General features: G+C 41.2%; 1 protein-coding gene and 1 pseudogene across 3 annotated transcripts; one reads left to right on the top strand and one right to left on the bottom strand.

The window, feature by feature from the left end:
• Positions 1-204: 204 nt before the first annotated feature.
• Positions 205-4,984, top strand: PSMB9 (proteasome 20S subunit beta 9). 2 transcript variants are annotated; one of them, XM_079147870.1, is made up of 6 exons: positions 205-363; positions 2,245-2,312; positions 3,038-3,169; positions 3,756-3,885; positions 4,133-4,274; positions 4,781-4,984. In XM_079147870.1, the coding sequence occupies exons 1-6, from the start codon at positions 304-306 to the stop codon at positions 4,906-4,908; spliced, it is 660 nt and encodes a 219-aa protein (XP_079003996.1). In that variant the 5' UTR covers positions 205-303; the 3' UTR covers positions 4,909-4,984. The 2 variants fall into 2 exon arrangements, with proteins under 2 accessions (XP_079003996.1, XP_079003997.1); XM_079147871.1 differs by lacking the exon at positions 2,245-2,312 and having other exon boundaries at positions 222-363.
• A 4,910-nt stretch (positions 4,985-9,894) lies between these two features.
• On the bottom strand, positions 9,895-14,604 carry LOC306665763 (suppressor of cytokine signaling 5-like; annotated as a pseudogene). The gene is made up of 2 exons: positions 14,484-14,604; positions 9,895-14,336 (listed from the first exon to the last, which is right to left on the bottom strand). The product of its transcript is annotated as a suppressor of cytokine signaling 5-like (transcript).
• Between the last annotated feature and the right edge of the window lie 7,225 nt (positions 14,605-21,829).

The following is a 21,829-nucleotide window of genomic DNA, read 5'->3' as shown; positions in this document are numbered from 1 at the left end:
AACTGATGGTCAGACTAGCAGCCCTGGTGTCCCCATTGTCTCCATCACACACCCCCTTACCTCTTCCCCCGGCCTCCTCCCGATCCACAAGCTCAAATTTTCTCATCCCAGCTGGCTGGCGGGACCTTTTCGTCACCTGTCTCCGGGCAGATCTGCTCAGCATAGGTTAGGACAGCGCGCGAAGCCTCACAGGCTCCCCCTGGCGGGAGTAGTGAGGGGGCGGGGCTGCAAGCTGCTCGCAGCGCGCTGTCGCTGATTGGAAACCAGTGCCCCAGTCAGCAAGGAGCGCGACGTTTGGCTGGGATGCTGCGGGTTGGAGCACCTACCGGGGACTTATCCCGGACCGGAGAAGTCCACACTGGGGTAATGAGTCGGGGTCTGAGGGTTGGCAGAGGAGTGGAGGAGGTGGAGAGACTGGGGGACCCTGAAAGAACTGGGCACTGAATACGGAGACTAACAAGTCTAGGGAGATAGCGTGGAGAAGCAAGTGCTTGCACTCCGCAATGAACATAGTGTGTCCCTATTAAAGGAAATGTTCAGGGGTCTGTGAAGGGACGGAGCACACGACCCTGAAGGGAAAGGGAGTGCTTTGGCTCTCAACTGGAAGCGTCAAGGGGAAGCTGCCCTGAAGCGCTTTCGCTTTCACTCTGGTGTGGACAGTGGGGGTGAGTTAAATCAAGAGAGGGGCTTGGAGACTGCAAAGAGATAAGGAAGTGGTGCCCTGAATGAAGTAGGACAGCACTTGGAAGAAAGAAATGTGAACATTAATGGAGAAGGACCAATTCATAACACAGAACTTTGATAAACTTGTCCCTGGGTAACTCGCAGCCCAAGCACTATCACATATAAGGGGTCCTTATATGTGAGTCAGTGCTGCTCTTTCCCTGCCAGACCCAGGAAGGCTCCTGCATGGCCAAGGTGCTGCTGTGCTCCCTTTCTGCCCTCCCTCATGCCTGCTGGGGACTTTGCCTATACTGGGTGCCTGGAGCATATGAAAGCCCCAAGGCTGGCTGGTTTCTGCTCTCTCACTACAGTCCACCACTTTTGGCCTCGGGTGGTTTTGTTATAAAGAAATGACCTCTGGGATGTAGTATCCCTGTTCTCTGGCCCTTTATTCATGGTAAGTCAGTATGTCAGAAAGTGCACTCAAGGTAGGCTCTCTGAAGGCCAGAGTAAGGTGTGGAGTGTGGAGAAAGGTCGCAGTGAAACCATTATAAATTGGAATATCTTCTCTCCCTGCCAGATGAGCAGTGGAAAGCACAAAGTAGAAGTCCAACCGAGGGATAGGAGTTAGACCTGGGTTTTGTTCCCAGGTCTGCTATTAATTCTGTGTGACCTTGGCTAAGTCATTTCTTCTCTATGACTCAGTTTCCTCAACTGAACAGAGAATCTTTAAGACTCCTTCCAACTCAACAGGAGCAGGAAAAGTGTTTCTTTATCCTCCTTCAGTCTTCCTTAATCCTTTCCTTGACTTGGAAATTCAGCTCAAACTTTCCAGTCAAGAGATCTGAACAGAGATCAGAACTCTCCTGGTACAGACTCTTCCCCTCGCTACAAAGACCTTGATTACATCTTGACCAGAAATTCCTTGTGTAAACTTTTATTTTAATCCTTCTATGTGTTCTTTCTTCTTTCCTCCTACTTTGACTCCTGACCATGCCAACCACTGACCTCCTTGATGTTTTCCATTGTCTGGTAAATTTAAAGAGCTCACTTCTGATTAAGTAAGAGTGAAGGTAGAGGATTTGGGGCCAAAAAAAGAGCTAACCTTGTTTACCAACATCACAGTAGCTTGCACTATCGTGTCTGTACCACATCTGCACCTACAACAGGCCCAAGGTAGTGGAAGCTATTCACTTGAGAGCTTCTGCACCAGCACATGGAAGTGACTCCCTCCAACCTTCCCCTCAGTAGGATCACTTCTCCCTTTAGGAACCTCATCTCCATCTCTCTTTAGAGTGGTCAGAATTCCACTTACAGAAGTTGGGGCTTAGAGATACAATCCTTTTTGTACTGTCTCACAGTCAGGCTGTGACATTTTCCTGCAGCTGAATGAAACAGTAGAGAAAGAAGAAAGATGTAAGGAAAAGATCCTGTGCTGGGAGTCCACTCTGGCCTGAAATACTGTGTGACCTTGAGCCAGTCACCTCCCCTCTCTGGGAATGTTTCCTCTTCTGTAGCATGAGGGATCAGAGGGATCAGGCCTCTTCCTGCCCTGACATTTTATACTCTGTGTCTCTGCAGACAACCATCATGGCAGTGGAGTTTGATGGGGGTGTCGTGGTGGGTTCTGATTCCCGGGTGTCTGCAGGGTGAGTACAACTAAGGTGTACACCTTTGGAAGGAAGCTAATGGCCTCAGATACACACTTTTCTTACCCATTTGTGAAAAAAAATCTGATAGATTGGAGCTTTTGGGAAATGAAGCTGACCTGATAATATAACTTTGGGTAGATGCATGGGTGCTGAATCCATGGAGGAGGATCTGGAGTGCTTAAATATCCTGTCCTTGTCATGTACAGGGGTAGGCGTAAAGGACAAGGGTCTGAAGGTGGTACCTGTGGTAGGTTTTTGAGGAGTTCTTCTTCTATCTGTGTTTAAGGATAAAAAAGATGGCTTCACACAGCAAGTATCTCACTTCTCATTTTCTCATTTTCATTTCATTGTGTCTCTTCTCCCCTCTTAGTCAGTTTTCTACAAACAAAATGAGTATATAGGATTTAATCGCTATTACTTACATTATGTTTTACAGAACAGAACTCCTCCAAGATGATTAATAGCAAAGAAAAATTCATGAGGCACATTTTTCTTAACTCCGTACTTTTGTTTTGTTATAAAATCTAAGCCTGAAAAGAGGTCTAATTTTGATTAATAGAGTGATGACTTTATCTGACGTTATTTTATTTTCGTTAGCTGTTTAATCCAATCATTAAATTTCAGGCTATTCTCTTGTCAAATAACCCTGAGAAACAATGGATGATTAGCCTCAAAAATTCCTGCAACTCTAACACTGATGACCATTGACTGTTTCCCAACAGAGAGGCGGTGGTCAATCGAGTGTTTGACAAGCTGTCCCCTCTACACGAACGCATCTACTGTGCCCTCTCTGGTTCAGCTGCTGATGCCCAAGCCGTGGCAGACATGGCCGCCTACCAGCTGGAGCTCCATGGGTATGGAGCCCAGGGCTCCTGACCCCAGAAGCAAACTCCTGAAGTAGCTTGTTCCAGGAACATTGTTTCAGCTTGTTTGTGTTAGCTTTGAACAGTTTCCACATCTGTAAAGTGGAATAAGTAGTACCTACCCTGCCTTCCCTGATGGCTGTTTTGAGGATCAAATGATAAATGTGAAAGCAGTTTGAAAACTATAAATCACTATCCTAACAAAACTCATCAGGAAGAAGAAGATGATGTGGGGCCCACCATAATATCAGGCAGTCACCACATAAGAAATCAAAGTCCCTGGGACTGAGGTGAAGCTTATCTGCTTTTCCCCATAAGGGCAGGGCCCTTGCAGCCAAAAGAGACATGTACCATTTCGAGGTGGGTGGGTGGAGTAGAGTGAAAGAGGGTGAACAATTGAGTCTCTTACCAATTGGTGGTGTGGCACTCTAGTTCTCCTGTACATGAGGGAGAGAAGCTGGAGTTTGAACTATTGCAACTGTAGGTTCAAGTGTCACTTGGCAGGGATGACAGTAATGGCGTAGGAGGGTGGGACTTAAGAAAACTTTATTAACCCTTACTCCTACCATTCCTTCAGGTTGGAACTGGAAGAACCTCCACTTGTTCTGGCTGCTGCAAACGTGATAAGGAATATCACCTACAAATATCGGGAAGACTTGTCGGCTCATCTCATGGTAGCTGGCTGGGACCAACGTGAAGGGGGCCAGGTGAGCCCCTCCCAAGGCACTCCCTTCCGTAGGGGTTCCCACTTCCTTACACAGGAGATGGCGGTCATAAGTCATTCCAGCAATGAGTTCCAAACACTGCCTCTAAAAGCACACGACAGCCTCAACAGTTGGGGATATGAAAAACAGGGGCTTCCCTGCAGGGTGCAGAGACAACCTGCTTGACTCAAGGGGAAGGAGCAGCTCTATGATTTTGTAGTCTAACCTGAGGGTTCCTCCCACCCCCCAGGTATATGGAACCCTTGGAGGAATGCTGACTCGACAGCCCTTTGCCATCGGCGGCTCTGGCAGCACTTACATCTACGGTTATGTGGATGCAGCATATAAACCAGGCATGTCCCCTGAGGAGTGCAGGCGCTTCACCACAGACGGTAACTAACCAAGTGGGAGATAACCTGGGGGTGGGAGGCTACACATGGGAAGGAAGTAGGTTAGGAGGAACAGGAACCTGGATGACCACTTAATTTAATATCCAAACTGGGAAACTTTGAAAGTGAAATTGACAAATGTTAGACTGGATAGGGTTTGAGGACAATAGGGATAAATCAGAACTGTTCGGAAAAAAACAAGCTAGGATATGTGGTCATCATAAGAATCAGTGATGTGCTGGGCTGGCTCAGGTCAACACATGACAGCTGACCACTAAATATCCAAGGGTTTGGAACTGCTTGTTAATCTGCTGATAGTCTGAAACTGATCAGTGGGTGCATTTATACCATGGCCCCGAGTGGCTACTATATATGAAGGCTTCTTTTTGGTGGAAGGTGGATTTTGAGGTGAAAGTGGAAGTTGGCATATGGTGGACAGGAGGGGAAGGAAAAGATTTTTGAAGCTAAGCCATTCTCTCCTCCTCTCTCTAACTTGAAACCCTCTGCAGCTATCACTCTGGCCATGAACCGGGATGGCTCCAGTGGAGGTGTCATCTACCTGGTCACGATCACAGCTGCTGGTGTGGACCATCGAGTAATCTTGGGGAATGAACTGCCAAAATTCTATGATGAGTGAATCTTCGTCTGACTTTCCTTCCTTGTTTGTAGTAAACTCTACAGGACCAGAAGCTGGTGTGGTCAATGGGAACAGGTGCCAGAGAGGCGAATATTAGGGGAGGGGGCTTCTTCCCTCTAAGATGTCAGCATATCCTTCTTATTCTTGCTCAGATCTGAAAGATCTTTCCCAGAGAAGAGAGACAGGAGAACACCCGAAATAGGAGGAACCCTATACATGATAGGTCATCATATACTAAGTGATTTTTAAATATTATAGATAATTTTTTTAAATCTCATAGGACTGCTGGGTTAGTTCAGTGGCTGAGCACATGCTTTGCATGTACAAAGCCCTGGGTTCAATTCCTAATACACACACACACAAACACACTTAAAAAAAACTCATTCCAAGGCTTAAGAGATGAGGGTGCAAAAATCAACCCATCAAGTTTCTCCGTTGACACTTGGGAATTTGTTACAGATGTTTGAGTAACTGTTAAACACAGCTGAGTTCTGGTGCTATCTTTGTCATGTACTTCCTGAGTGACAGGGCAACTTATTCCGCTTCAGAGAGCCCTGCTTTTCTCCTCTGTACAAGAAAGTATTGAGTGATTTCTTAGGTAGTTTGTAACTCCAGCATCCAACACCATTTTGCTAATAAGTGATCCCTTAAAAGGCACATTCAACAGAAATACAAGTAGGATCTCAGGCTAAACCTGCAAATTCAAAGTACTCTGAGACAAACACAAACACTTGGGAGTGTGGGGAAAATCCAAAATCACAAAAGCCTCCACTTGTTTCTAGCCATGCTATTTAATGTATTTTGAATCTTAAAAATAATAGTTTAAGAGCCTTTCTCTCTTGGTGATTATAACTAGAAACTCTGGACAGGATACAAAAAGCAAGTCCTTGAGGGAAAGTAAAACAAGAGCAGGTGAGTTGTGAAGAGTCAGAACTCAAAGGCCATGTCCCAAGGCTTTTCCTCCCCAGCTTTGCCCTGAAGTCCTTCCCAGGGTACAGAGGTGCTCTGTAGCATAGCACAAATGCTAAGTTTCCAAAACAAACACAATGACTACAGGAACTGAGGAAAAGGGGCCCCTGTGGGCAGGAGAGTGTAGGGGAATCTCCAGAATAACAGCAGTGCAGATGGGGATTCCCCATTCCAGGTCTGCACCCTCAAGAGTGCTCAGTTACCCTTCAGCTACACATGCCTGGGACATACCCACATGATGCACCCTAAGCGGCACAGCAAGACTTTGAGAACTGATCCAAGATTGAAACCTGTTAAAATTAGAAAGTTTAATTTTTTTATTAGCCAAATAATTGCCTTTATACCCCTACCCTTCAATCCCAAAAGAGTTTATAACAGTTTACAGAGACAGACTTTTTTTTTTTTTTTTTTTTTTTACCTAGGATTGAACCAAGGGGTACTTAACCAATGAGCCATATCCCCGACCTTTTCGGTGATTTTTTTTTTTTTTTTTTTCAGAGATAGGGTTTTGCTGACTTGTTGAGGACCTCACCCAGTTGCTGAGGCTGGTTTTGAACTCTCAATCTTCCTGCCTCAGCCTCCTGAGCCCCTGGAATTACAGGCATGCACCACCACACCCAGCCAGACATGATTTTTTCAAAAGAACAAATCAGGGCAAAGGGAAAACAAGGTTAAGAAAATAAATGAAGCTAAAGGCTAAAACTAGATAGATATGTGTGTATACATTAATACTTATTAAAGTGGTATGGAGCTGGCTTATATTGGCTTCCAAGAACAGATTGTAAAATATACAAGAATTTTGCAAGACAGTTGTTAATCGTTGGTAATTTGATATTGACCATGATGGAAGTGTTTATACTATAGAAATCAGCAATGCTACAAGTCAGAGCTTCTTGTTCTATTCCCCAGAAAGCCAGTTTAACAAGATACATAAGTACCAGCTGGCTACTAATGGGTAAAATATGGTTGGCTCTGAGCCACAGGGTAGGGAAAGAAAAGAAGGAAATAAAACCAGTACAAGATTTCGCATGATTTATTTTTAAAAGTCACCCAAAAATCCCAAGTATATAACTTCTTAAGTCAAACAGGACATTTACTGAAATAGAATATTCATTATGCTATAAAGAAAACTCCAATAAATTTCAGTCTCAGTATTTTAGAAACTATCTATGTTCTGAAATAAAATTAGAACTTGGTTAACAAAAGGATACCTAAAATTCTCTTATCTAACAGAATATTGATAAATAACATTGATTTAAAAGTCAGTCATGAAGGAAATGAACTCATTTGGAGTCAGGTAGTAAAAATGTTACCTATTCCATGTTTTGGAATACAGATACCATAGTAATTTGGAAGAATTTTATGACTTTCAATATATTTATTAGAACAAGAACAGTTAAAAATAAATGGCCTAAGAATTCTCTTCAAAAATCTAGGGGGAAAATAGCAGTCGAACAAACCTAAAGAAGTAAGAAAAAAATTATAAAACAAAAATAGAAAGTAATGAAATAGAGAACAAAAACTAGGTAGTGAAGAGTCACAAAACAAAGTTGTAGCCAGGTGTGGTGGTGCACACCTATAATCCCAGAGGCTCAGGAGGCTGAGGTAGGAGAATCACAACCAGTTGCAGCAACTTACCAAGACCAAAAGCATCCTAGGGTGACTCTGTCTCAAAATAAAAAATAAAAAGGTCTGGGGATGTGACTCAGTGGTTAAGCACCCCTGGGTTCTGTCCCAGGTACAAAAAAGAAAAACAAAGATACTTCTTAAATATGTTTCTAAAATAGTCAAAGTTAAAACAAGACTGAATAAAGGGGAGAAAATGAATAAAAATAAAGAATAGAAAAGTGGGAATAGATGTAAGTACAACAGATATAAACATAATAAAGGGTATTTTGAATAAGTATATGCTAATAAATTTGAAAACTTTGGTGAGAGAGATAAATTCCCAGAAAAACATTTACTCTACAGGAATCAACACAAGAATAAGTACAAAACTCAATTACACTAATAAATATTGAGGAAACAGAAAAAGTTGTTCAAAAAATGCCCAGATGATCTTACAAGTGAGTAACATGGTGCCAGTCGTGGTAGGGCACGCCTGTAATCCCTGCAGCTCAGGAGGCTGAAGCAAAGGATTCCAAGATCAAAGCCAGCCTCAGCAACTTAGCAAGACCCTGTCTCAATTTAAAAACCAAAAAAGGCTGGGTATGTGGCTTAGTAGTTAAGCACCCCTGGGTCCAATCCCTGGTTAAAAAAAAGAAAAAAAACAGTAACATCAAACCTTAAGGAACATACAGCTCCAGCTCACTGCTTACAGCTTATGTGTCTTTTCTTTCCTTTCTTCTCCTTTTCCTCCTCCTCCTCCTTCTCTTCTTCTTCTCCTCTCTCTCTCTCCTTTCACTTGACTTGAAATCTTAAAATAACAAAGTTATTGTCTCACAGTTCTGGAGGCTAAAATTTGGAAATCAGAGTGTCAGTAGGGTTGGTTCCTTCTGAGGGCTGCGAGGGAGAATCTGTTCCAGGCCACGTTCCTGGCTTTTGGTGTTTTGTGGGAAATCCTTGATGTTCTTAGATTCTAGAAGCATCACTCCAGTCTCTTCCTTCATCATCTCTTTCTCCCTGTGCGTGCCTGTCTCTGTGTCCAAAGTATTGTTTTTTATATCAGTCATTTGGATTTGGACCCACCATGTGACCCTATCTTAACTCCATCATCTACAAAAACCCTATTTCTAAATAAGGCCACAATAGGTTCTGAAGGTTAGAAATTCCACATCTTATATGAAAATATGTTCAACATCTCTAGTAATAAGAGAAATGCAAATCAAAACTACACTAAGATTCCATCTCACCCCAATTAGAATGGCGATTATCAAGAACACAAGCAACAATAGGTGTTGGCGAGGATGTGGGGAGAAAGGTACACTCATACATTGCTGGTGGGGCTGCAAATTAGTGCAGCCACTCTGGAAAGCAGTGTGGAAATTCCTTAGAAAACTTGGAATGGACCTACCATTTGACCCAGCTATCCCACTCCTCGGCCTATACCCAAAGGACTTAAAATCAGCATACTACAGAGATACAGCCACATCAATGTTCGTAGCTGCTCAATTCACAATAGCCAGACTGTGGAACCAACCAAGATGCCCTTCAATTGATGAGTGGATAAAGAAACTGTGAGATATACACACACACACACACACACACACACACACACACACACAATGGAATATTACTCAGCTATAAAGAATAATAAAATTATGGCATTTGCAGGCAAATGGATGAAATTGGAGAATATCATGTTAAGTGAGATAAGCCAATCTCAAAAATCCAAAAGATGAATGATCTCACTGATAAGTGGATGATGACACATAATGGGGGGTAGGAGGGGGGCAAGCATGGAGGAAGGAGGGACTGTATAGAGGGAAAAGAGAGGTGGGAGGGGTGGGGGGAAGGAAAAAAATGACAAATGAATCAAACATCATTACTCTATGTAAATGTGTGAATATGCAAATGGTAGCTGTTACTCCATGTACAAATAGAAACAACATGTATTCCATTTGTTCACAATAAAAATAAATTTAAAAAAAACAAAGGAAAAAAGTAAATGTCAAAAAAAAAGAAACTATGGTATATATATATACAATGGAATATTACTCAGCTATAAAGAATAATAAAATTATGGCATTTGCAGGCAAATGGATGAAATTGGAGAATATCATGCTAAGTGAGATAAGCCAATCTCAAAAAACCAAAGGATGAATGATCTTGCTGATAAGCGGATGATGACACATAATGGGGAGTGGGAGGGGGTGAGAATGGAGGAAAGAGGGACTGTATAGAGGGAAAAGGGGGTGGGAGGGGTGATGGGGGAGGGAAAAATAACAGAATGAATCAAACACCACTATCCTATGTAAATGTATGATTACACAAATGGTATGCCTTTACTTCATGTACAAACAAAAACAACATGTATCCCATTTGTTTACAATAAAAATAAATTAAAGAAATTCCACATCTTTCAGGTGGGACACAATTTAACCCATAACATGGACCTCACCCTCAAGCCATTGAACCCAGCTGTTGTTCAAATGTCCAATATCCTGCCTTCTCCATTCTCGGAATCAGTTATTGTCTTTTTTGTTTTGTTTTTTAATACCCCAAATATTCAACCCAGAGATGCACCATTTACTCATCCAGATACCTTTGCTCATTTCTTGTGCTGACCACTTGGATGCAATGTTATTGCAAAAGATAGCAGGAGGTGGTGCCGTGAAACAGCCCCCATCAGGAAGACACTCAGGGGTATCCCAGGGCTTAGTCAGGTGTGGTGACTGCTGGCAAGGAATTGCCAATACCCAGGAGGCCAGAGGCCAGGCAGGCAACCTCTGGAGTGGTGGTCACTATGCAAGTGTCAGGAACACGACTTCCATCCTCAGAATAGGATCACGTAGAGTCTCCAAAACTTCAGCAAAGGTCACGTGGACCAAATCTCATCAATAGACACCAAATAGGTCTGTGGGATCCTGTCATGGATGTTCTGTTTGCAATAAGGTGGACCCCAAGAGTATCCTCCAGGTCCAAGACTTGGTGGATAAGCTGTAGGCTAAAATGTACAGGAAGCAGGCAGAGGCGCCGTGAGTGCAGAGGTCCCTGGGAGCACCCGCACACGCTTGTTGCTGGCAGTGTATCTCAATCTTCTTTCTTCTCACATGCTGTGTTAAGCAGTGAATGTTAACAGTCACGTCATGGACTGAAAGTTTGTGCCCTCTATGAATTATAGCACTTTTCTCACAAAATAGAAAAAAGTAGATTAAAAGGTGCCCAACTAATTTTATCGGGCTAGTATAGTTTTGATTCCAAATCAAGGTATGGAATATTCAGGGAAAGAAAATAATAGGCTCACTTCACCTTGGATACAGATGGAAAAAATAAATAAATGTGAACTGAATTTGATAGTATTAAACTTAATAATAATACATCAAGATTGAATGGGAAATCCTTGGACTGTAAGTATATATAGTTCAACATAATAAAATATATTGCTATAATTCACAATATATATAAATTAAAAAATTGAAGTCATTTGCTTTTTTCAATTGATTAGTAAAGGGCATTTGATAAAGTATATCTATTTATGATTTTTGAAAAACAATTATGGAACTAAGAATCAAAAAAAAAATTTTTTTTTTTTGTTTTTTTGGTGTAGAGATTGAACCCAGAAGTGCTTAACCACTGAGTCACATCCCCAGCCCTTTATCATAATTTATTTTGAGACAGGGTCTTGCTAAGTTGATAAGGGCCTCACTGAGATGCTGAGGCTGGTTCTTAATTTGTGGTCCTCCTGCCTCAGTCTTCAGAGCCACTGGGATTACAGGCAGGCTCCACTGCACCCAGCTGAAAATGTTTTTATTTTGATAAAAGTCTTTTTTTTTTTTTTTTGGTAACAAGGGGAACACCAAACATACTCTATTAGCAAAAAAAGAAGCCATAACAAGGCATAGCAAGCAGAAACATACATTAGAAGTCAAAGGGTTAGTGTTGCATAAAATATAGTTTTTCTTTTTTGCAGCTTTGGGCAATAGCTGCAGGGACGTAAAATGACCTTCTGTAGCAGCTGGTAAGGAAACTAAGGGGCACTCCCCAGCAGCACAGAGCACATTAACAAAAAGACACAAAAATGCATTTGGCTACTGTAGAACAAAATGTCTAGGACAGAATTGAAAATTCAATTCTATACTAAGAAGCAACCACTAGAACTTGATAATACTTCCCAAAGCACTCACTCAAGTTGTATTACATACTATTCTAAGTGACAAAAAGGTGCTAAGTTATTTACAGATACAATTGTTTTACAGTACCTTTAAATCTACAATTTAGTTTTCAGATTTTCCCATTAAGAATTAACTACACTAAAATTCTATTAAATTATACTTAAGCAATTCAGCTATGAAAGTTTACAACAAAGATAAATACTGCCATCTAAATTATTAATTATAATTTAAGAATAATCTCAATACCAGCAACCACTGTAGTTACTATTATCTGACATGTTTGGGCATCTTCTAAGTCTCATTTTCTTCGTGGTTAACAAACTTATCCTGAGGACAGGAAAAGATCCAACTTTAATGGAACAATGTCTAGACTAAACATGTCAACTTAAAAAAAAAAAATCACACAGGACTATAATTGTCACAACTCTTCCAAATTCCTGCTTTGAGTTCAAGCACTCATTTAAAAAAATGAATAACTAAGGTCTTTAGATAAAACTCTACTACTAACTTTATAAGTCTGAAATTTTAAAAACTATTTAGAAAACCTGATTTACTTAACAGTACCTTTTGCAGAAGAGAAAAGGTGACTGACTATAAACTACATCAACACTTAAGTGAACTGCACTATGTCCTTGTGGCCAGAAAATTGTTTTTTAGTTTAGTTTTGTTTTGTTTTCCCAAAAGGAAGGCAGTCTTTATTTATTTATTTATTTATTTGTTTATTTTTTTTATTTATTTATTTGGACTTCCGAGGCTAGACTTATAGTAACTATGAACATCACTACTTTTGGAAGGTTACAAAAAATTCTTAGAAAAAAATCATTTCAAACATTAGTTAACTGCTGAAATACTCATCTATTATTAATTCGTTCTTTAATAAGAAATAGAATTCTTCATAGCAAATGCCCCAGAGTTGCCTCAGTTACCGTAGCCATTAAAAAACAGGCAAATGTTTTCATAACCCTTACTGAACGCCTGCAGCTCTATCCCGTTGTTTCAATAGGCACCGCATTTGTCTGAGTAACAGTAGACTGCATCTGACGGAGACTAATTACCAAGCTTACACACTGCGTGAAAAACCAAGCACTAACACTGTGCCTCCTGTCTAATGCACATGAAGGCAGACTGAGTTAATGCCCTTTGGGGACAGAAGAGTTTACTTTACCTTAACTGGCCCTCATTCTAACCAGTGAATCCTAACTTTTTGTTTATAATGATAAGCTCTTTTAAAAATCCTGTAACATCAAGGTGGGACCATCAATTCCTTCAAATGTGGTGCACTTGCAGATCACCACACAGCAGGTATATTGCAGGCTGAAAGGAAAAGTCACGTTCAGCGATATTTTAAGCAATGGTTCAGAAAACATGCACAAACGGGGATCTTTATCATGTTCTAGAAGTCCTCTTACAGTGGAGGAGTGAAACACATGTGGATCATGGGCATCAAAACAGAAGTTGTGATTCCACTGTTCAATTGGGGCATGCAGGGAACTGCTGTAGCGGTGGAGGCTCACAGAGAAGAGGTAGTCCTCTTGCAGAGTCCCTGAGCAAAAATGTGCCTTCGGGTTTCCCTCTGAGTCAGACTTCTGCATCATACCAGTCCATCACTCCCCAGTAACAAGGATTCCCGGTAATCTGAAGCAAAGCTGGCACCAGGCAGTGTGTGTAATCAATCTGTGTGTGAACTTCCCAAGCTCCCTGTCTGCTAACACGGACATGGCTGTCTCCATATACCTGACACTGCTTCTGCCTCCGTCACTGCAAACTCAGGGTGGTTGTGTCCTCTTCAGAGTCACAATTAGCTTGTGGAATTGCAGAACAGTCCCCACTTATTTCTGACATTCCAAGAGCTAACTTTGGTCCCAGTTTATACAATGGGTTAACAGGTGCAATAGCTTCAAATGAATGTATTTGTGCATTGGGAGGGAGGGTCCACCCCTTCTTCAATACTAAGCCATCTTCTCTCTCTAAGCCTATCTTCTTCATCTTCTGTAGAAACCAAAGATGAGTCAAATCTACCAAAAAATGTTGAATGTGGGTTCACAGGAGCTGAATGCTGTTTACTCAAATGAGATTTTTGATTTTCTCAGAGACATTTCTCAAGCATTAATTCAGAAAGATGAATTTTCTCTTATTAGAAAAGAGGGGCTTTGACTGCTTGCTGAAAGTGCTCATGAGAAGACAAAGGCCACAGTATTCTGCAGCCTGTCTCAGAAAGTGACTCCCCATGGTTCTGCTGAGAAGACTGTCCACCTCCTGTGCAGAGCTCACCCCATAGCGCAGCTCGCCTTTGAAGCCTACTGTGAGTTCTACCGAAATTTTTATCAGTGCCCAGGGTTTTGGACAGGAATGTGTTTTCTTCCCTCCCCGTGGGGCATGCTGACAGTAGGAATCTCTTCGTGCAAGTGTTGCTCCTGGGTTGACACCAGGGTCGTTGTCCTTCTCAATGCTTACTTCAACAATCCGAGGAATTTCAGTGGCACAATTTTGGTTTCTCCTTGAGGAATTCTTGGATGGCTTAATTAACCCACTTGTAAGGCAATGTTTTCTCTCAAAGGACTGCTTGTAGCTGAGGAGCTGTGTTTCCCAGACATGTTTTTCTCTTTGACAAACATCTGTTGGAATTCATGTCTACACTTTGACCACAGCGTCCTCCCTCATGACTGAAGAGATTCTGACACCTACCTGTATTTGAAGTTATTCCACATTTTCCCCACTTTATCCATTGATTATAAGACCAGCCGGGGCACACGGGGTGGTCTCATTCAGGGCACCTGCGGCCAAGCAGGATAGGCCCAGCTGGCGCTATCACTAGAGGGTGAGTCCACTTGCCCGCCTGTGCTTCCAGTCTGCTCAGATTGCCCAGCCAATGCAGCCTCACTTCTTCCAGACGGAGCCCAATGACCCCAGCTCTACCAAATGTCCCTGCCCGGCCCCCACCCACTTCCCCCATCACCCCCACTTCACCGTTTCCCCTCCCCCATCCCCCCAACCCCCATCGGAATGGAAAATACCTCCGGGGAGGGGGGCCTCGATAAAAGTCTTATTCTAAAAAATCCATTATGACTAGCAGTATACATAGGTGACCAAGACAAGAAAGCTTATTAGAATAACTAGTTTACAATAGTTTAATATAATTATTACTTTAATATGTCTTATAATAAAGTAAGATAAATGAGAGGACTGGATCTATTGTTCTTCATAGATCATATGACCATCTACTGTGTTAGTCAGTTTTCCATCACTGAGCTAAATACCTAAGATAAATAAAATTAAAGGGAGGAAAGGTTTATTTTAGTTCATGATTTCAGAAGTTTCAGTCCATGGTCACATGGCCCCACCTCTTTGGGCCTATGGTGGTACAATCCTCATGGCCAGAGCACAGGGCAGAGGAGATTTGTCCACCTCATGGTGGCCAGGTAGTAGAGAGATAGAGGAAGAGACCAGCGTCCCAATATTCCCTTCAAACTGTATGTTTCCAATGACCTAACTTCCTTCCACTAGGTCCCATCTCCTAAAGGTTCCTTCATATCCCAGTAGAACTATGGTCTGGGACACACTAGGCCATTCCAGTTCTGTAAGGCAGCTTGGGACCCGTGACAATAGCTGCCACTGCGCGATCCTGCTGAACTGCCAGCCGCTCCCTCGGCTAGTCAATAGCTCCCAGAAAAATACACCGCAGACACAAGGTCTCACGCAAGAGACTTTATTATGTGGATGACTAACACATCCGCTCAGGGTGAAAAGAAAGGGAAAAAGAGAAAGATGGCATGTGCGCTTCTCCCAGATATTGGAATCTCCCAGGCTGGAAGGAACCAATAGCGGAGGAGAATACTTGCAAGCTGACTGATGAACCAATAGCTATTTAGCATGTTAGGACATAATGTGGGAAGCAGGAACTGAAAGCCGGAAATTCCTGGAACGTAAGAGGCGGGCAGAGCACAGATTGACAAGTGGTTGGGGAGGCGGAGTATCGGCTTTATATTATAAGTTCCAAACTACAGCATCTACTTAGAAAAAAACATAAGCAGCAAATTATAAAAATAACAAAAGAATTTATCAAAATTTTCAGCTATAAAAATTAATAGCATTTCCATACGCCAGAATAACCAATAAGAAATGCAATAAAATCAGGAACCATTTACTATAAACAAAAAACTTATAAAGTATGTAGTGACTAATTTAATCAAGAATTTATAGAAAAATTTAAAACCCTAAAAAGTTATTTAATATGATTTTAAATAACATACAGTCATATTTTTTTCATTTCTTTTTTTTTCTTTTTTTTTTTTTTTTGTGCTGCTGGGGATTGAACCCAGGGCCTTATGCTTGCAAGGCAAGCACTCTACCAACTGAGCTATATCCCCAGCCCACATACAGTCATTTTGTGTTCTTGGTTAGGATCATAATCTTATAAAGGTATTAATTGCCCCCCATTAGTCTTGAATTTAATTTCATTTCAAATTCCACTTGATCTTTTTGAAGAAACTTATAAATTTACTTTAAAATATATATGACAGAATTAAAATAATAAAATAAAATATATATGATAGAATAAAATCATCCAATAGCTAAGCAAACCTTTAGAAAAGAATAATATAAAGGAGAGATTTGTCTTAAAAGATACTAAGACATTCTATGGAACTAACTGTAAAAAAAAGACTTATTATAATCTAATAGTCATTTTTAAAATAAATTGACAAGGGAACAGAGGTATGGAAATGAGATATAGAAATAGCTGAAACCCATAGATTTATGGGAATCTAATGTGCATTAACTTGGCACCACAAATTAACTATGGATTGTTTCATAGATGTTATTAGAAACATGGCTTACTATATAAAGAAATATAAAACAAGATCCTGCCCTAATGCCACATACAGTAACAGACTACAGGCAAGCTGAAGTCATGAAGAGAAATGTGAAACTTTAATAGAATAAATGGAAAAATTATCTTCGTGACTGGTAGCAAAGAAGAACTTCTTTAAAATATAAGGCTTCAAAAACCATAATTGGAAATATTTCATTATTTAATTACATTAAAATTTTTACAAATTTTAATGAAGGGGACCATAGACAGCACTTATAAACAAAGAAGAGCAGGGAAAGGGTATTTGCATTATGTAAAGCCAACCAGGGGGTTGGGGATATGGCTCACTGGTAGAGCACTTACCTATCATGCACAAGGCCCTTGGTTCAATCCCCATTGCTGCAAAAAATAAATAAACAAATCCAGGGATAATATCCAGAATATACAATGAACTACGGGAAATCAGTAATAAAAAGTCAGCAACCTCTAGAGAAAAATGCAACAAAGACAGCAACACAGAATTTACAGAGGAGAATAATGAGAATGTGGAAACATAATCAAATTCAGTTATAATCAAGGTAAGACAAATTCAAATAGTATATTGCCTCGTACCTATTAGACTGGAAAACATTTCCAGATGATGCCAAATGTTGGCGAGGAAATGGGGCTAAAAGAGGCCCTCTCACTGCTAGTGAAAATGCAAACCGGTGCAGCCTTCTGGGGAGAATTTTGTGATTCTGGATCAAATTTGTCCATGAACACCCTGTGATCAACAACCTCATTCCTGGGAACATGCCCGCTTCTCCTGTCATATAGGTCCACAAGGAGACCTGTGCAAGGCTATTTTAGACACCTGTGGTGGCAGGAGATGGAAGCAATCCTCACATCTACCAGAGAGAAAGGTGTCAATGGCCACCCTGGAGCACTGCATTAAATACACCCATAGGGACACGAATGGATCTAGGAAACAGAGGGCGAGGGAAACAAGAGAATGAGCTTCCGGCGCAAAACTGCTCAGTTTAAATCACACACACACACACACACACACACACACACACACACACACACTACATATTTTGCAAGAGTACATATAACAAAGAGATACACATAAAGCACATTAGAATGATCGTCTTTAGTGAGAGGAAAGAAATAAACAATGATGAATACAAGATTTTATGTGGACTGATGGTGAACATGAACCATGAACTGAGGAATATAATTAATTCTACCATTTGCATCTGAGGTTAAAATGAAAACCACAACTCAAAGAAAATCATAGTTCTGAGAGCAATTTTCCTTATATTTTCATGACAAATATTAACTAATTCCCCCATTTTTTTTCATACAACTAAATAAACAGGAAACAATTAAGGCATTCAATTGAAAAATCAAGATTTAGAAAGGGAAAGTAAGAATTAAGAAAATTTTTATATTCAGTCCTACTTTTGTAGCCTCTCTCCACAGTGCATTTGTGGGGGCTGGAAAGTTTATTATAAATCTTTTGGAATCCGAAAAACATGTTCTATTTTATATAACAAACTAGAATATATGGATTTGTTTTGGTCCTCCTTACCAAATTCTTGAGTCTGTAGGCTATGGATGTACATTATGAAAAGAAAAACATTTCCACTCACTGGACTTACTTTGAAGCATTGGAAATTGGCTCAAAATATTCAACTGTACCCAACAAGGTACATGACAGAGTTCCAAGTGTAGTATGTATAACACAGAATCTGTGCTCTCAAAAATGCAGAGATAAAATATAGAGATTCAATTTTGGACATGAAAGAGAATGGATTTCTCTAAGAAAAAATGGCTTGTTATTTATCAGGTTCTCCAGAGAAACAGAATCAACACAAGGAATATATAGAGAGATTGTTTTTGTTTTTTGTCTGCATTACTGAGTATCAACCCAGGCAAGTGCTCTATCATGGAGCTATGCCCCCAGCCCTAGAAAGAGATTTATCTTAAGGTATTGACTCATGTGATTATGGGGACTGGCAAGTTCGGAATCTACCAGGCAGGCTGAAGACCCAAGGAAGGAGCTGATGCAGCTGGAGCCTGAAGGGAGCATGGAGGTAGAGTTCCTTGTTCCTTGGGGAATGTCAGTCTTTCTTAAGGCCTTCAACTAATTGGAAGACCCACCTACATTGTGGAGGGTAACCTGTTTTGCCAAAAATATACTGATTTAAATGCCGAATTTATCTTTAAAAAAAAAAAAAAAAAAAAAAACCTTCTCAGCGATGTCTACACTATTAGCAAGCAAATGGATACTGTAGCCTGGCCAAGTCAACCCACAAAATCAGCCATCACGGCACAAAGTGAAGCTTTAAGATGAATGTGGCAGGGGTGTTGAGGAAGGAAACTGCTTACTGACCACTCAGGACAGTCACCCAGGAAGAGGAGAACTGTGACAAGGTTTTAGATAGATGTTCCTGTCCTAACCATCTTAGGCTGGCTGCTTCTGACTGCCCTAAAGAGTATATCCAGGAGAAAGGACAAATTGGAAGCTTTCAATCTAACTTTTACATGAATAAAAAGTTTAAAGGTTTAAAAAGTTTCAATGGCCATCTTAAGGGAATATTTTATCCTTAATGCAACACGGCCAAGGATGAGGGCCAGGCCTCGGGTCTCCTGTCCACTGCCTAACTCCACAGGGGCTCTGACGCTAAGGTGCCGCCACCGCTGGGATGGCTCTGGACCCTGAGATATGAACTGAGAACATAGGAGCAGGCCCAGAGACATCTGAGGACCATCAATCACCAAACCCCTCCGTGAACATCCCCACCAGCAGAAGGAGACTCTGGGATTATCTGCTGCTCTATAATAAATGATGCCAAAAGCAAAAACAAACACTTACTCTTGAGCATTACTGGTGCAACAGGGAAGATGTTAGTATGGACTGTGTGTTTGATAATGTTGTATCAAGTTTATCTCTGATGATTGAGTGATTGATGGTGGGATTGTGGTTATGCAGGAGAAATGTCCATGTTCTTAAAATTTACATGACAAAATATTTAGGGGTGAAATGTCATACTGTCCCTAAATTACCCTGAAATGGTTTCACAAAATAGTTCATCAACAAACTAAATGGATAAATAAAATGTTGTTTATTCATACAACAAAATACTATGTAAGCAATGAAAAATTAATGAATTACTGATAATGCAACAACATGGACGACTCTGTTAGAAATAATACTGAGTGGCGGGTAAGAGTGGCATACGCCTGTAATCCCAGCATCTCAGGAGGATGAGACAGGAGGATTGCAAGTTCAAGACCAGCCTTGCAACTTAGCAAGACCCTGTCTCAAAATAAAAAATAGGATGGACTGGAGATGTGGCTCAGTGGTGAAGCACCCCTGGGTTCAATCCCCAGTATAATAATAATAATAGTAGTAACAATAATAAGTGAAGAAGCAAGATATATACCCAAAAAACATACTGTATATTTCAGTTCTGTGGTTATTAGCGAACCACCCCCAAACTTAGTGACTTTAAACTAAAAAAAATATATATTTTATCAACTCTTGTGAGTCTGTGAGTTACCAGGGTTCTAAGAACCCCCAACACAGCCCCTGAGCCAAACTGCTTTTTCATAGCAGCCATTCACCCAGCACTCACATTGTTCGGTGTATGGACTCTGATATGTTTCCTGGGTGTCCATCAGATTTGGACACCTTTAGAGCGCTGTGAAGTTTCCCCTACCTTATGAGTCCTGCCTCCCTAAGGTAGAAATCAGAATAATTACTTCCCCAGATTCTCTTTGAAATTAGGACACAAATAAAGGAACTGAGTTCTGTCCATCAAATTTATCCACCTGAGACTTCAATTCAAAAGCCAGCAGCAGGAAGAAAGAGGATCCAACCGATATTCATTTCACTGGCAAAGGCCAAGGAAAAAAGAAGCAGCAACTGGCTTTTGCAGAAGCGGTGGTAAAAAGACGAAGTTCCTGGAACAGAAGCGGTTTTAGCTGGTACCTGCAGTAGTGGCTGCAAGTAAGTCCAGTTCCCAACAGAGCAAGCAGCAGCATCTGGAACCCTGGGGCCACAGCAGTGATAAGGGTTAGCACATCCGCGCTGTGTGTGGTTTGGGACTTCCCACTTCGCAAGAGGAGCCTCCCATCCATTGTTCTAGCACTTCCTTTCCAAATGCCTAATTCTGAAAGAAATGTGTTTATTAGACTTTTCAGAGTTTTATCAGAATCATTAATGAGGGAACCAGGAAGAACACAAGAGACCTGATTCAAAGAGAATCTGGAAAACAAAGATGGATGATAAACAGGAAAAACCGCTGTTAGCGATTCAGCCTGGTTAATGTACTACAGGGTAATAAAGTCCCAACCTTGATGTTATCTTCCTTACAGAGAAAAGGCAAAAGCCACCCTCCCTTATCAGCTCTGGACCAATTAAACTCTAATTGTATAGCTGGGCTGATGAAGCTGGCCTCTTTTTAAGCAAGTTATCAATCCTAAAACACCCAGACATTGAGAAGGCAGACTATTGAGAAAAGATTCAAATATGATATTAAATAATCAAGCAAGCACGATTTTACCTTATTACTTATCTGGAATATTTTTTTCCTACACAATTCCAGCCCTTAGGTACAGAATCGTTCTAATTCAGTTTTATTAATTTTATAGTCTCCTCTAGTTGGTCCTATTTTAGAATTTGGATATAAAGACTTCCTTGTTGTATAATTAACAAAGCAAAAATTTTATGAAATTAAGGCCAGAGAGTTCACATCTGCCTGAAAGGCTTTGCCCTGTGAGGTCACAATTTCAATCACCTCAGTCTTAAACAGGAGTGTGTGTGTGTACACGCACGTGCGCCATGGGGACGAACCCAGAGCCTCCAGCATGCTAAGCACACACTCTACACCTGAGCTACACCCCCAGTCCACCAGGTGTGTTTTTACAACCACTTATCAACTCATTTATTCTGAGAAACCTCCCCTGACTCATCTCTTCAGAGTTTTGCCTGTAGTCTGTCTTGCCCACAGTCAGGTTGTTCCAGGATAGTGGGGTAGGTTGCAGACAGGCCAAAGAAGTGCCCAGAGACAACAGAGGAGTTCAGTGGCGACAGGCTGATAGCACCTCCATCACTCACGGTGCTTTGCCCTCGGAGTGTTTTTGTCCAGTGGTCACAGAGCCCTCTGTTCCACACCTGTTCCCACTCAAAGAGGAGTTTTATATGTTAAGCTACAGAGCAGTGACATCATCAGCATCAGCTTCCTTGTAGGACCAGCATCCCCAGGAGCAAGTGTCCTAGGTACATGCAGGAAAGTGGCTTTCCACAGATAACACCGACTTGCCCTAGTCTCTAGTGTGTCCAACAAAAAGCCAGTGTCCTTCAAGATAACACTATCTG

This window comes from Sciurus vulgaris (assembly GCF_902686455.1).
Source record: "Sciurus vulgaris genome assembly, chromosome: 7".
Lineage (NCBI taxonomy): Eukaryota > Metazoa > Chordata > Mammalia > Rodentia > Sciuridae > Sciurus > Sciurus vulgaris.
The sequence above is the reverse complement of the archived record's forward strand: the minus strand, read 5'-3'. Positions and strand labels throughout refer to the sequence as shown.